The sequence below is a fragment of the Macaca fascicularis genome, chromosome 2 (assembly GCF_037993035.2).
Source record: "Macaca fascicularis isolate 582-1 chromosome 2, T2T-MFA8v1.1".
Taxonomy (NCBI): Eukaryota; Metazoa; Chordata; class Mammalia; order Primates; family Cercopithecidae; genus Macaca; species Macaca fascicularis.
The window spans coordinates 132,076,445-132,090,830 of record NC_088376.1 but is presented as its reverse complement, the minus strand read 5'-3'; the positions used below and the strand labels follow the sequence as shown (position 1 = coordinate 132,090,830).

General features: G+C 42.1%; 1 protein-coding gene across 14 annotated transcripts in view; it reads left to right on the top strand.

Moving 5' to 3' along the window:
- The window catches only part of EOGT (EGF domain specific O-linked N-acetylglucosamine transferase), a 40,845-nt gene that overhangs the window by 13,777 nt on the left and 12,682 nt on the right, over positions 1-14,386 (top strand). For 3 of the 14 annotated variants that reach the window (XM_065538881.2, XM_065538879.2, XM_074032665.1), the window contains 7 exons: positions 2,471-2,574; positions 6,771-6,824; positions 8,702-8,755; positions 11,568-11,660; positions 12,020-12,091; positions 12,219-12,305; positions 13,078-13,146. In XM_065538881.2, coding sequence (XP_065394953.1) covers positions 2,471-2,574; positions 6,771-6,824; positions 8,702-8,755; positions 11,568-11,660; positions 12,020-12,091; positions 12,219-12,305; positions 13,078-13,146 — 533 coding nt within the window. Of the gene's footprint in view, positions 1-2,470; positions 2,575-6,770; positions 6,825-6,856; positions 8,756-11,567; positions 11,661-12,019; positions 12,092-12,218; positions 12,306-13,077; positions 13,147-14,386 lie in introns of those variants that run through there. The other 11 variants (XM_074032669.1, XM_074032668.1, XM_074032670.1 and 8 more) reach the window with 7 other exon arrangements.

Below are 14,386 nucleotides of genomic sequence, written 5' to 3'. Positions count from 1 at the left end.
TGAAGTCATAATTCTTGTATTACAGAGTATTAAATTCAGAAATCAGACAAGTTTAGATTTTTGAACTAAGAGCAAGTAAAAATGCTATGTTCCAGGTTTTGACTCGTTTTTAAAATATGAAGATTAAAAAGGGGCAAAGAAAACACTGAACTGCCTGTAAAAGTGGCAAATATGTGTGAGCTATTAAATTTATGCAGATACTTATACAATAAAGTATATAAAGTGAGAATAATAGGCTAGAGTAGACATGTCCCATTTCTTTCCTATATTCATAACTCTGCTTTTTTTCTTCTAAATTATGCTGTCTTCCAATTTTACTTTTCTTTCTTTAGAGACAGAGTCTTGCTCTATTGCCCAGGCTGGAGTACAGTGGCATGATCACAGCTCACTGCAGCCTCAACCTCCTGGGCTCAAGTGATCCTCCCACCTTGGCCTCCCAAGTAGCTGGGACCACAGGCATGCACCACCATGCCTGGCTAATTTTTAAAATATTTTTTTAGAGACGGGATCTCACTAGGTTGCTCAGGCTGGTCTTGAACTCCTGGGCTTAAGTGATCCTCCTGCCTTGGCCTCCCAAAGTTCTGGGATTACAGGTGTGAGTAACTGTGCCTGGTTCAGTTTTCCTTTTCATGTTAACTTGTACCTTAGGAAAATGAGAATTCTACAGATCAAGACTCATTAGGGGGCACATTCCTCAAGGATGGAGCTTATGTTTTCTTCTCTGTTTATAAATTCTTGCAGCCCCAAGCACTGATTGGTGCCTGCTGCATTCCTCAGTAACTGTTAGGAACTCACTAAACGTTATGTGAAAGAGCTTGTGTGTGCTCTATGGCTAACTTGGGAAAAGACGATGGATTCTGATAGAACTTTATTTTTCTTGTTAATTTGAAAATACATTCTTTGCCAGGTTTTTTTCTGGATGAAAAAATTAGCCCTTCCAAACAATCATCTAAGATAACCAGGCTGAAAAAAACAGAGTATTTTTATACTGTTATTTCTGGCACACAATGTTGTTATTCACTGTGGGAATGAAGTCAGAATATTTTATGATTTCTGCTTTTGAGACTCCCTGTTTTTTTTTTACTTAACATTTTCCCACCTTTAAAATGCATGCTCTAAGTGTCAGTTCTTGGAATTTCATCCCATTTAGATTTGTACATTTCCAGGATGAATATTGGGTCCTGCATACCTAAGTGGAGAGGGTGCATGTTCTGTTTCTTTTTAATGAGTGGAATGTGAACTTACAAATAGTGGCACCCACAGCCCTCTCCACTCTATCTGACCTAGTGGGATCCAGCTAGTCTTCATTCAGGTCTTCCTATGTGCCTGGCACTGGGATGGGTACTTTAAGATGTATTATCTTTGGGTTTCTCATAATAAAGCTGGCACTTAGGTAACTATTTCCCATTTCTATAGAGAAGCTAAAGCTTAGGGACTTGATGAACTCATCTAAGAATGTTGCACATGCATGGCTGTGCTGGAATTCAGCTTCTTACTCCAGAATTCCTTCTCTTTCAATCAGAACACAAGACATTCACCTCTTTTATATGATAGTTGGTTAATGTTTTTCCCGGAATGATATATATAATAATTAAATAGGGAAAAAAGAGACAGGAATGAAAATTACCAAAATATTAGTTGCCATCATTGCCAATACTTCCATGATGAACAGATGTTGCTTAATTGCTTTTTTTTTTCTTTTTCTTTCTTTCTTTTTTTTTTTTTTTTTGAGATCCGGTCTCACTCTGTCGCTCAGGCTGGAGTACAGTGGTGTGATCTTGGTTCACTGCAACCTCCGCCTCCCAGGTTCAAGCAAATTCTCTTGCCTCAGCCTCCTGAGTGGCTGGGATTACAGGCAGGCACCACCACGCCTGCCTAATTTTTGTATTTTTAGTAGAGACGAGATTTCACCATGTTGGCCAGGCTGTTCTTGAACTCCTGACCTCAAGTGATTGGCCTGCCTCAGCCTCCCAAAGTGCTATGATTACAAGTGTGAGCCACTGCGCCTGGCCCCTTAATTGACTTTAAAAAATAAACGATCAAGCTAGGCACGGTGGCACATGCCACCATAGCAAGACCCTACCCCTGATAAAAAATAAATAAATAAAGTCAGAAGAAAGAATGAGTTGTCTTCCTGGCCCTGTAGTTCAACTCGGTTTTGAGTTCAATAGACCTACCTTGTTTTTTTCTGGAAACTTAATGATCACTTGTTACTTGGGATATATGGGGAAATGCATTCCTGATTTTAAATAACCAATTTTAGAGTGACTTTTGAAACCGATTCAGGCTGTAAATGGAGGACTACCTATGTATCTAGATCATTTCATGTTTGGAAAAACAAAACAGTTATTTTTCCCCCATTTATTTCAACTAAAATTCTCTTAAACCGTAAATAGATGGGATAGAATAAAACTTGCTTGATCATGTACTCTTTGGTGTTAATTAATGTAGTTTCATTTTCCAACACTAGGTGTTAACATGTATCATCACTTCTGTGATTTCATCAATCTTTATCTTACTCAGCATGTTAATAGCTCATTCAGTACTGACGTGTACATCGTGATGTGGGACACTGTAAGTATGAATGTGCTCTCTGCTTCAGTACTGTCTTTCCCTTGTGTGACTCTATTAGTGTGTGACTCTGATGTTGTGAAACAGAATTTTCAGACACATACTTTTCAATATACACTCCCGCGCATATGCGGATGGGTGCAAATGTATCATCTGTACATATATGTGTTGACATGTGCATATACATATAGGCAGATAGGTACGTATGTGTGTACCTTCGTTCTTTGAATTTTAGAATGAGGCAGTGGGGAAGGTTTCTTTCCCTTTCTGGATGGGTGGAGCTCCCAAGGCCAGAGATTTAGTGACTTTGGCTCAGTGTTCCTCTGGGACACACATATGAAAGACTGCCATTCAGCTGGGTGTGATGGCTCACACCTGTAATCACAGCACTTTGGGAGGCCGAGGCGGGTGGATCACTTGGGGCCAGGAGTTCGAGACTGGCCTGGCCAACATGGTGAAATCTTGTTTCTACTAAAAATACAAAAATTAGCCAGATGTGGTGGCACACACATGTAGTCCCAGCTACTCAAGAGGCTGTGGTCGGAGAATCACTTGAACCTGGGAGGTGGAGGTTGCATTGAGCCAAGATCATGCCACTGCACTGCAACCTGAGTGACAGAGCAAGACTCTGTCTCAAAAAAAAAAGGCTGTCGTTCACTCAACCTGTATAACCTTTGTTGGAAGTGCTTGCCTCTGTTTACTGTTTGACCTTTTGCATTTACTGTCTGCCTTTGCTTAATAGCAGCTTCCCCGTTACTATGTCCTTTGTGCTGAATTATGCTGTGAGTTTCAGCTCACTGTATAGGGCAGTTCTTAGGCATGCCCATAAATACATGCATTGAGTGACAACTGCTATTTATTTGTTTTTAGTGCAATCTTTTTTCCTTCTCTCTCTTTGCCTGCCTTTTCCCTGCTTCTTCCCATATCTGGCCCCTCCACCTGCTAAGGAAACCCCAAGATGTGCCCCAGAATCTTCAGCTCTGAAATGAGATAGTGAGATAATGACGCTTACCTAGGTGTCACTTTGAGAATGAACCATATAGTGAATGAACAGTCGCAATGCCTGGTACACAGTACTTGTGCTCTGAATGTTAACTGTGACAATTACAATAAGGAGAATAAATGGTTTGTAGTGTACATGAGAGAGGTTGCCTATACTGGGAAGTTGGAACACCTACCAAGGGGTCATATAAGGTTCCACTCAACATTCTGACTCACGACATTCATATGCTCGGCTCTTGATGTGAGTCTATTCAGGATGACATTGCAGGGGAACCACAGCTTGCTGGCAGGGCATCCTCAGGTGTTTCTTCCAGAGGGAGTGCTAGCAGTTCACACAGCACAGCTCAGGTGCAAGGAGACAAGATTCGCCTGGGGCAGGCACAGGCGATGCCTTGGCTTAAGAGCCTCATATCCTGTAGAGCCCAACATCTCCTGACACAACTGCATTGGCAAAGTCCCCAGGACCCCTGAAAGAGACATGCCTGGTTTCAGGAGTCAGTGTACTCAGGAAAGCTGGAACATGGCTTTCCCAGTCCAGATGCAATTTACCCATCAAGCATCTATCTGTTTAGATCAGAAGCAATGCTGCCTAGGTGCACGGTTGACACAAGCCATTGCCATTTCCAGAGAGCTGAGTTAGCTAGTTAACAGGAGGTCAAATTCTCATGCAGAAGGAGAGATAGTTTTGCTGACCCTTTTTTCACTGATAAGAGGCTTGTAGTAGAGCTGTGTAAAAAGGTTTTCAGGAAAACTGCTCCCTAGACTTTGAGTTAGATTTTGAAGTCTGATGAGACTATAATTCTTGGTATGTTAATACTTTCTTTTATTTTCCATCTATATACATTTACGTTTCCCTTTTGTATTTCAGTTTTGCTGCCACCACAGTTTCATTTCTTGGAAATGTTTTGTGAGCAAAGGGAACAACAGTCCCTTTCTTTTCTTCTTTTTGTATCAGTGAAGTCAGGCCACACTCAGCAGCCATTACAAGCCCTAAATTATTAATTCATGGTTGTTTTGCCCTTTTTAAACAAAATTATTTTTAAATTTTGTAATTAACATAAATTATGTTACTTCATTTCCTGCTCATGACACCCTATGGACTTGAGTTTTCATTAGCTTATTTTACAGACAAGAGGCCGAGGCCTGAGCAGCAGGTGAGTGTTGTAAGATAATGCAGTCAGTGAGGGCAGAACCAAGGTTTCCATCCAGGCAGCCTGACCCCAGACCTGTGCTTGGACACCACAGTGCTGTGTCGTCTTCTTAAAGTCCTCTGAAGAGGACTGTACCTAAGTTGCCAAACTAAGTTGACAGAAATTTATCAGATGCCTTCCAGAAGCTTCCTTGTACCTGTTGCGTGCTTTTCCACATCTTCCTCAAATGGACTGTTATAGTGAGCCAGCTTCTACAACCCTCCCCTTCTCTGTGGCTACTGGAGTAGGATGCACGGCCACCATGAAGACTCCAGGTTATTCAGTCTGCTGAGCATGAGACATGAGGGCAGTCTGACCTCCGCTCTGGCACAGATAGGCAGGATGGGGGTAGCCCAGTAGGGTGGCTGCTCGGTGTTACCCCCCCTCCTTTACCACTCCCTGTGCATCCATTTTAAACCTGCATTCTTGGTCAAAGAAGTCTTTGCCATTTACTAAGCCAGGTTCTTAGGACAGGCAGCTCTGCCAGATTGCTCCAGAAATCAGGCCCAGAGAAGATGGTAGGTTGGATGGGGATGGCACTAAGTAAGGGTTTGTGTGGCTGCTGTTTCCCTTTTGTTGGTAAGGCCTTAAATTAAGCAGCACTGTGACCTGCAGGCTGACTATGACATGAATCCTTCACAGTGGATAGTGTTGCCAGAGTCCTGATGGTTTTGGACGAGCAGTTTGCCCAGGGAAGAGCAGGGAGGTTGCTGTTACTGCAGTTCACATCTTGGTGATATTTTCCAAGCTGTCCCCACAAGGAAGCCTATGGGGCCTTCCCTCTCCTCCTTGAAAAGCTCTGCAGTTTACCTCCTTCAGCATGTGGCATCCTCAGTGGGATGGGCAAGGCCACCAACCTGCAAACATGCATAAAGGGACCCATCTTCAGTTGCCTCTCTGGGCACAGCAGGGTTGCTCTTATCAAGCAGAATGAATAAAAGGAGAAATTACTGTAGGCTTTCCACATTTGCTTGTGCTGAGAAGTAGTATAGCTTTATGATTACTTTTTTTTTGTTTTTGAGACAGAGTCTTGCCTTGTCACCCAGGTTGAAGTGCAGTGTTGCAATCTTGGCTCACTGCAACCTTCGCCTCCCAGGTTCAAGTGATTCTCCTGCCTCAGCCTCCCTAGTAGCTGGGATTACAGTGTGTGCCAGCACGCCTGGCTAATTTTTATATTTTCAGTAGAGATAGGGTTTCACTATGTTGACCAGGCTGGTTTTGAACTCCTGACCGTAGGTGATCTGCCTGCCTCGGCTTCCCAAAGGGCTGGGATTACAGATGTGAGCCACCATGTCCAGCCGTGATTACTTTTTTAATTATGAAAGTAATACCTGTTTATAATGAATTCAAACAACACAGAAGTATGCAAAGTTTTTTAAGAAGTCTCCTTCTTCCTCTCCAATTCCCTGTTCCCCCAAGGGTAACTGCAGTTGTATGTGAGTCCCTTGCAGGACTCTTTATTTTAATAAGTGCAAATATGTCACCAGGCTAAAGTCCAGGAATATGATCCTAGCTCACTGCAGCCTTGCTCTCCTGGGCTCAGGTGATCTTCCTGCCTCAGACTCCCAAGTAACTAGGACTATACGTGCATGCCACCATCCCTGGCTGTTCTTTTCCATAAATATGTTATATATGTGTTATGACAATATATATATTGTCATAACATATATACATGGGTGTGTGTATATATAATATATATTACTGTCTTCTGATTTGACATCTGGCTAATTTTTTAATTTATTTTCTGTAGAGATAAGATCTTGTTATAGTACCCAGATTGGTCCTTGATATAGTTTGGCTGTGTCCCCACCAAATCTCAGCTTGAATTGTATCTCCCAGAATTCCCACATGTTGTGGGAGGGACCCGGGGGAGGTAATTGAATCATGAGGGCTGGTCTTTCTGGTGCTATTCCTGTGATAGTGAATAAGTCTCATGAGATCTGATGGGTTTATCAGGGTTTTCCGCTTTTGCTTCTTCCTCATTTTCCCTTGCCGCCACCATGTAAGAAGTGCCTTTTACCTCCCACCATGATTCTGAGGCCTCCCCAGCCATGTGGAACTGTAAGTCCAATTAAACCTCTTTTTCTTCCCAGTCTTGGGTATATCTTTATCAGCAGACTGAAAACGGACAAATGCAGTAAACTGGTACCAGTAGAGTGGGGTGTTGCTGAAAAGATACCCGAAAATGTGGAGGTGACTTTGGAACTGGGTAACAGGCAGCAATTGGAACAGTTTGAAGGGCCCAGAAGAAGACGGGAAAATGTGGGAAAGTTTGCAACATCCTGGAGACTTGTTGAATAGCTTTGTCCAAAATGCTGATAGTGAAATGGACAATAAAATCCAGGCTGAGTTGGTCTCAGATGGAGATGAGGAACCTGTTGGGAACTGGAGCAAAGGTGACTCTTGTTATGTTTTAGCAAAGAGAGTGGCGGTATTTTGCCCCTGCCCTAGAGATTTGTGGAACTTTAAACTTGAGAGAGATGATTTAGGGTATTTGGCAGAAGAAATTTCTAAGCAGACAACTATTCAAAAGGTGATTTGGGTGCTGTTAAAGACACTCAGTTTCAAAAGGGAAACGGAGCATAAAAGTTCAGAAAATTTGCAGCCTGACTGTGCAATAGAAAATAAAAACCTGTTTTCTGGGGAGAATTTCAAGTCGGCTGCAGAAATTTGCATAAATAGCAAGGAGCCTAATGTTAATTCCCAACACCGTGGGGAAAATGTCTTCAAGCCACGTCAGAAACCTTCATGGCAGCTGCTCCCATCACAGGTCTGGAGGCCTAGGAGGAAAAAGTGGTTTCGTGGGCTGGGCCTAGGGTCCCCATGCTGTGTGCAGCCTAGAGACTTGGTGCCCTGTGTCCTAGCCGCTCCAGCCATGACTGAAAGGGGCCAATGTACAGCTTGGGCTGTGGCTTCAGAGGATGGAAGCCCCAAGCCTTGGCAGCTTTCATGTGGTGTTGAGCCTGTGGTGCACAGAAGTCAAGAATTGAGGTTTGGGAACCTCCACCTAGATTTCAGAAGATGTATGGAAATACCTAGATGCCCAGGCAGAAGTTTGCTGCAGGGGTGGGGCCCTCATGGAGAACCTCTGCTAAGGCAGTGTGGAAGGGAAATGTGGGGTTGGAGCCTCCACACAGAGTCCTTAGTGGGGTGCTGCCTAGTGGAGCTGTGAGAAGAGGGCCACCATTCTCCAGACCCCAGAATGGTAGATCCACTGACAGCTTGAACTGTGCACCTGGAAAAGCTGCAGATACTCAATGCCAGCCCGTGAAAGCAGCTGGAATGGAGGCTATACCCTGCAAAACCACAGAGGCAGAGCTGCCCAAGACTGTGGGAACCCACCTCATGCTTCAGCGTAACCTGGATGTGAGAGCTGGAGTCAAAGGAGATCATTTTGGAGTTTTAAAGTTTGACTGCCATGCTGGATTTCGGACTTGCATGGGCCCTGTAACCCTTTTGTTTTGGCCAATTTCTCCCATTTGGAACGGCTGTGTTTACCCAATACCTATACCCTCATCATATCTAGGAAGTAACTAGCCTTCTTTTGGTTTTACAGACTCATAGGTAGAAGGGACTTGCCTTGTCTCAGATGAGACTTTGGACTCTGGACTTTTGGGTTAATGCTGAAATGAGTTAAGACTTTGGGGGACTGTTGGGAAGGCATGGCTTGTTTTGAAATGTAAGGACATGAGATTTAGAGGGGCCTGGGGCAGAATGATATGATTTGGCTATGTCCCCACCAAATCTCAGCTTGAATTGTATCTCCCAGAATTCCCACATGTTATGGGAGGGACCCGGGGGGAGGTAATTGAATCATGAGGGCTAGTCTTTCCCATGCTGTTCTCGTGATAGTGAATAAGTCTCATGAGATCTGATGGGTTTATCAGGGGTTTCCGCTTTTGCTTCTTCCTCATTTTCTCTTGCTGCTGCCATGTAAGAAGTGTCTTTCACCTCCCGCCATGGTTCTGAGGCCTCCCCAGCCATGTGGAACTGTAAGTCCAATTAAACTTTTTTTCTTCCCAGTCTCAGGTATGTCTTTATCAGCAGCGTGAAAACTGACTAATACAGTCTTGAACTCCTGGCCTCAAGTGATCCTCCCACCTCAGCCTCCCAAAGCACTGGGATTACAGCCATGAGTCACCATGCCTGGCCAATATGTTTATATTCTTGTGGAAAATACACTCTCTGTCTCATATTGCCACCTTAGTATTATCTCTGGAATGTCTTTTTAAGTCAGTACCTTTAGGGCTATCCTTGCTTTAGGTGTTATGTGGTATTCTGTTTAATGGATGTTTTGGAAGTTGGATGCATGCATCAGTGCATGTATTCATTTCCCACCCCACCGCCCCCCCATCACATTTGGTTTTGTTTCGTTCTTTGATATTTACTGAAATGTTACTGTAAACACATACATCCTTTCAATATACCTATATCTTCACATCCTCATCCTAGCATTTCTGTAGGACAGATTCCTGTAAGTGGAATTTCTAAGTCATAGATTATGTGCATGTTTAAATTTGAGACACACTAAAGGAAATTTTGTGTCATCTTGAAGACTATCCAAATATTCTTCAACATGAGTGTAGGAAGAAGCCCCTCCTTCCCTCATGGTAGATAATTTGGACTTGGGAAACATGGAAAAGAAGCTTCTGGAAGTGGTTCTTATTAAATAATGTATGACTTCCCTGAGGAAGGATCGGTCAGGATTATAGTATTTTATTATTAAAATTTCCTTTCAAACATATCTTATTTTATCTGGAGTATTTTATCTCAGGAAACCACCCAGAATCACTTCTTTTAATTGCCCTTTATTTATTATTGAGCCAGAACAGGGACATTTCATTTTAGATGGTGTTGAGAAGGGCCTTTATTAGAATGGCATTGGAGGAACATGGAAAGAAGCCTTTTTTTTTTTTTTTTAATTTTCACGTCCAACAGATCTCAGTAACTTTGAAATAACTGCAGTATGTGCAACATAAAATTTTCAAAATCTGAGAAAATGCTATAAAGATAAAAAGACATGAACATAATGTCTATATATGAGCTTGAATGTAATGCTACAATGCATATTTCTGATTTCTGTTGGCTGAATTTTTCAATCTAAGTGAAACCATTTAAAAATTAATTGATCTTCTTCTTAGCTAATGGAGCTTGTAATTAACTACTTTTCAAAAGAGAAATGAGGCTGGGTGTGGTTTCTTTAATTCCAGCACTTTAGGAGGCCGAGGTGGGCAGATCACTTGAGCTCAGGAGTTTGAGACCAGCCTGGCCAATATGGTGAAACCCTGTCTCTATCAAAAAATACAAAAATTAGCTGGATGTGGTGGCGTGCGCCTGTAATCCCAGCTACTCGGGAGGCTGGGGCAGGAGAATTGCTTGAACTTGGGAGGCAGAGGTTGCAGTGAGCCCAGATTGCACTCTAGCCTGGGCGACAGGGTGAGACTCCATCTCAAAACAAAAACAAAGCAAAACAAAAAACCAAAAAACCATGTGATTATACTAGAAAGAACTAATTCCCACTGAGAGGCAACTGTCAGATGGAGCTGGCAGCAAAGGCTAGGTTGAATCCCAGCTCTATAACTCAGCTGCTTTGCAGTATAGGCAAATGACTTAAAATTGTGTCTCAGTTTCCTCATCTGCAAAATAGGGAAAATGATATTATCTACTCATTAGGCTTGTGGGTGGCTTAATGTACATTAATAATGTCAAGTGCCCAAAACAGTGCCTGGAACACAGGAAGTGTGTAGGATGCTATTATTATTATATAAAGTTGTTATTGACACCATTAATATTAATCGGAAATTACCACTTTTTATTCACTAGTCAATGGGTGGGGGAATATTTCATAGAATTACATATATTATATATTTTTATTTTATTTTATTAAAGACAAGGTCTTGCTCTGTTGCCCAAGCTGGAGTATATGGCATGATCATAGCTCACTGCAGCCTTAAACTTCAAGGCTCAAGTGATCCTCCCACCTTTGCCTCCCAAAGTGCTGGAATTACAGGCATGAGCCACTATGACCAGCCTTTATTTTTAATGTTAAAACTTTCTTTTTTTCTTTTTTTGAGACTGAGTTTCATTCTTGTTGCTCAGGCTGGAGTGCAATGGCATGATCTCGGCTCACTGCAACCCCTGCCTCCCGGGTTCAAGTGATTCTTCTGTCTCAGCCTCCCGAGTAGCTGGGATTACAGGCACATGCCACCAAGCCCAGCTAATTTTTGTATTTTTAGTCGAGACAGGGTTTCATCATATTGGTCAGGCTGGTCTTGAACTCCTGACCTCAGGTGATCTGCCTGCCTCAGCCTCCCAAAGTGCTGGGATTACAGCTGTGAGCCACTGCACCCAGCCAATGTTAAAACTTTGAACCCATTTTCTTGCTCTGAAATTTTTTTCTAAAGTATTTTTCATTCACCCTGATGGTTTTTGCACACTGAGCATAACAGAGTGTGTACAAACGGTGGCATATGTGTGTGTGGTGTGCATCTATAATTTGGATAAGATGTTCACAGGAAAAAACCCTGAACTACAACTTCAAAGACGTGAGAATAAAAGAAGTTTAGGTAGAAAAATGAAACACTGTTAATGGCTAAGAGTATAATTGTGATAATTATTTCTGATGATATTTCATGAAATTAGGCATTTGCTCTGGCCCAAGATGAAGATCCATTTTGCTTATACGGATTTTGTGTAGGATTGTTAGTTTTTAACACAAGCAAATTCAGGTATTTTGTTGCATCTTTGAAAAGTCATGTTGTATCCTTTCATTGCCCTAAAACCTTGTTTTGTTTCTACTTTCAGAGTTCTTACGGATATGGTGACCTATTCTCCGACACATGGAATGCATTTACTGATTATGACATTATACATTTGAAAACTTATGATTCCAAAAGGGTACTGGAAATTTTCCTGAAATGTTTGTGAATATCTCTTGAGTGCAGATGACTCACTCATAAAATAAACATTTATTATGAGTTCCTATTAGCCATTACCACTGATTTCTGAATTCTGAATTTCTTTTATTATAATTAGAATCCTCAGTGTTGTTAATCATGCAGCCTTTGAAAACTTTTTTCTATAATCTTTCCAAAAATATGAATTCTGTTCTCTTTGAATGAAATAGCATGCTATTCAAACAATCTTAATGCAAAATGGAGATTAATTGAAATCAGTTTTTCAAAATTATACATGCTATTTTGGTGTGAAGGGTGCAAATTACATCCTCTTATCTTTTAATGTATCTTTGTTCTTAGGTATGTTTTAAAGAAGCTGTTTTTTCATTACTCCCCCGCATGAGGTATGGGCTGTTCTATAATACTCCTCTGGTAAGCATGCTGTCTACCATTAGCATTCATATTTACAGACATTATAACATTTATACATAACTTGACAGTATTTTAAATTATAATACAGAAGTATTCATTGTAATATCAACCAGTGTTTTTATTTTAGATATCTGGCTGTCAAAATACTGGACTATTCAGGGCATTTTCCCAGCATGTGCTACACAGACTAAACATCACACAAGAAGGACCCAAGGTAATGGATTCTGAGATGGGCTTGAGTTTTCTTCCCTAATAAAAGTTGATACCACCTTTTCAGAAACAGAAATAATCAGGAGACCATGTTTTCGTGTTAACATTTTCTGGGGAGGCCAAGGCAGGTGGATCACTTGAGTCCAGGATTTCAAGACCAGCCTGGCCAACATGGCAAAACCCCATCTCTGCAAAAAATACAAAAATTAGCTGGACGTGGTGGCACGTGCCTGTAGTCCCAGCTTCTCAGGAGACTGGGGCACGAGAATTGCTTGAACCCAGGAGGCAGAGGCTGCAGGGAGCCAAGACCATGCCACTGCACTTCTGCCTGGGTGACAGAGCAAGATGCTGTCCCAAAACAAAACCCAAAAACATTTTCTGACCTGGAGTCATCTGAAACCAGATGTCAAAAACCTGTAAAAGAGAAACTAAGGGATATTGCAAGAATGTGCTTCCTCGTGCCCTCCTTTCCCCCTTCATTGGCTATATCTCCCTCACCTCCACAAATGTTCATTTAACTTACACAACCCCTGCCAAAAAATTCACCCACCCAACCAAACAGACAATGTAATGAACTGATTTTTGCCTTCGGTGGTTGAAGTGGACACGTTTTTATTCTCTGAGAGTGGTGAAGGAATCAGGCTAAAAAAGAATAGTTCTATTAATGTATCCTGGTTGAGTTTCATCTCTTGGTGAAAATCACATTTTAGGTTCAGATGTTCTTTCATCTACCCAGGCATATACAGTGTTATTTTACTATTTCATTTTGATTACAGGATGGAAAAATTCGAGTCACCATTCTTGCACGGAGCACAGAATACCGGAAAATCTTAAACCAAAATGAGGTTAGTTTTTGGTATGCGTTTTTAATGCCTTCATATTGAATTTATAAAGGAAATTGTGCTTTTTTTTGCATTACAATTAAAAGCTTTGGTTTAGGCCAGGCGCGGTGGCTCAAGCCTGTAATCCCAGCACTTTAGGAGGCCGAGACGGGCGGATCACGAGGTCAGGAGATCGAGAGCATCCTGGCTAATCCGGTGAAACCCTGTCTCTACTAAAAAAATACAAAAAAAAAACTAGCCGGGCGAGGTGACGGGCCCTGTAGTCCCAGGTACTCCGGAGGCTGAGGCAGGAGAATGGCATGAACCCGGGAGGTGGAGCTTGCAGTGAGCTGAGATCCGGCCACTGCACTCCAGCCTGGGCGACAGAGCAAGACTCCGTCTCAAAAAAAAAAAAAAAAAAAAAAGAAAAGCTTTGGTTTAAAACTATTAGTTTTGAGAAAAGTTCGATGGCCTATACCCAGTTTATTTATTGGATTTGAATTTCTAGTGAGATTCACCAAACCAACCATGGGCAAACTAGCTTTGCCTTATAGTAAATGTTCATCTGCATCAACTCAGCCTGGAGAAAGCTGTCTGAATCTTGCCTTGACTGCAGTAGAGGGCATCCAGACAAACAAGTAGCAAAAAGGCAAGACTTTCTTTGCATAGTTGATGCAAAAGATGGTTGAGGCCATTAATCCTGTGGTATCAGCAGCAGATTCAGTTGGAAGAATCTCTATTCTGTTACATGACCATGTCTTAGAAACTGCATTTTCGGCATCCTGACTCATTGCAGTAGCACCAACTCATAAATTATATTTAACCTCAATGAGATCACCATGCAGGTCCACTACCTACAACATCATGGCCTGAAGGTAGCCTCTCAGTAGTAAGAATTTATTCTACAATAGTTAATTGAGCACCTGCTATGTGTCAGGCCATGTTCTAGGTCCTGGAGATAGAGTAGAGCAAAGATGGGGAAGGTGCCTGACCTCATGCAGCTTACACTCTAGAGGTGAGAGACAGATAAGAAGTAAGTAAAAAAGTCAGTAAGTGCGGTGATGTCAGGCAGTGATAAGTGCTTCGAAGGATATGAACCAGGGTGATGTCATAGAGACTGGGAATGTGGATGGAGGGGGTTGGTACTCACATGAGGGCATCAAAGAGACACTGCTTAGACTGAGACCTAATCAGAGAAGGATCTAGCAAGGGAAAGAGCCTCCCAGGCAGAGCCAAATGTATTCTAGTGGACTGAGCTTTCAGT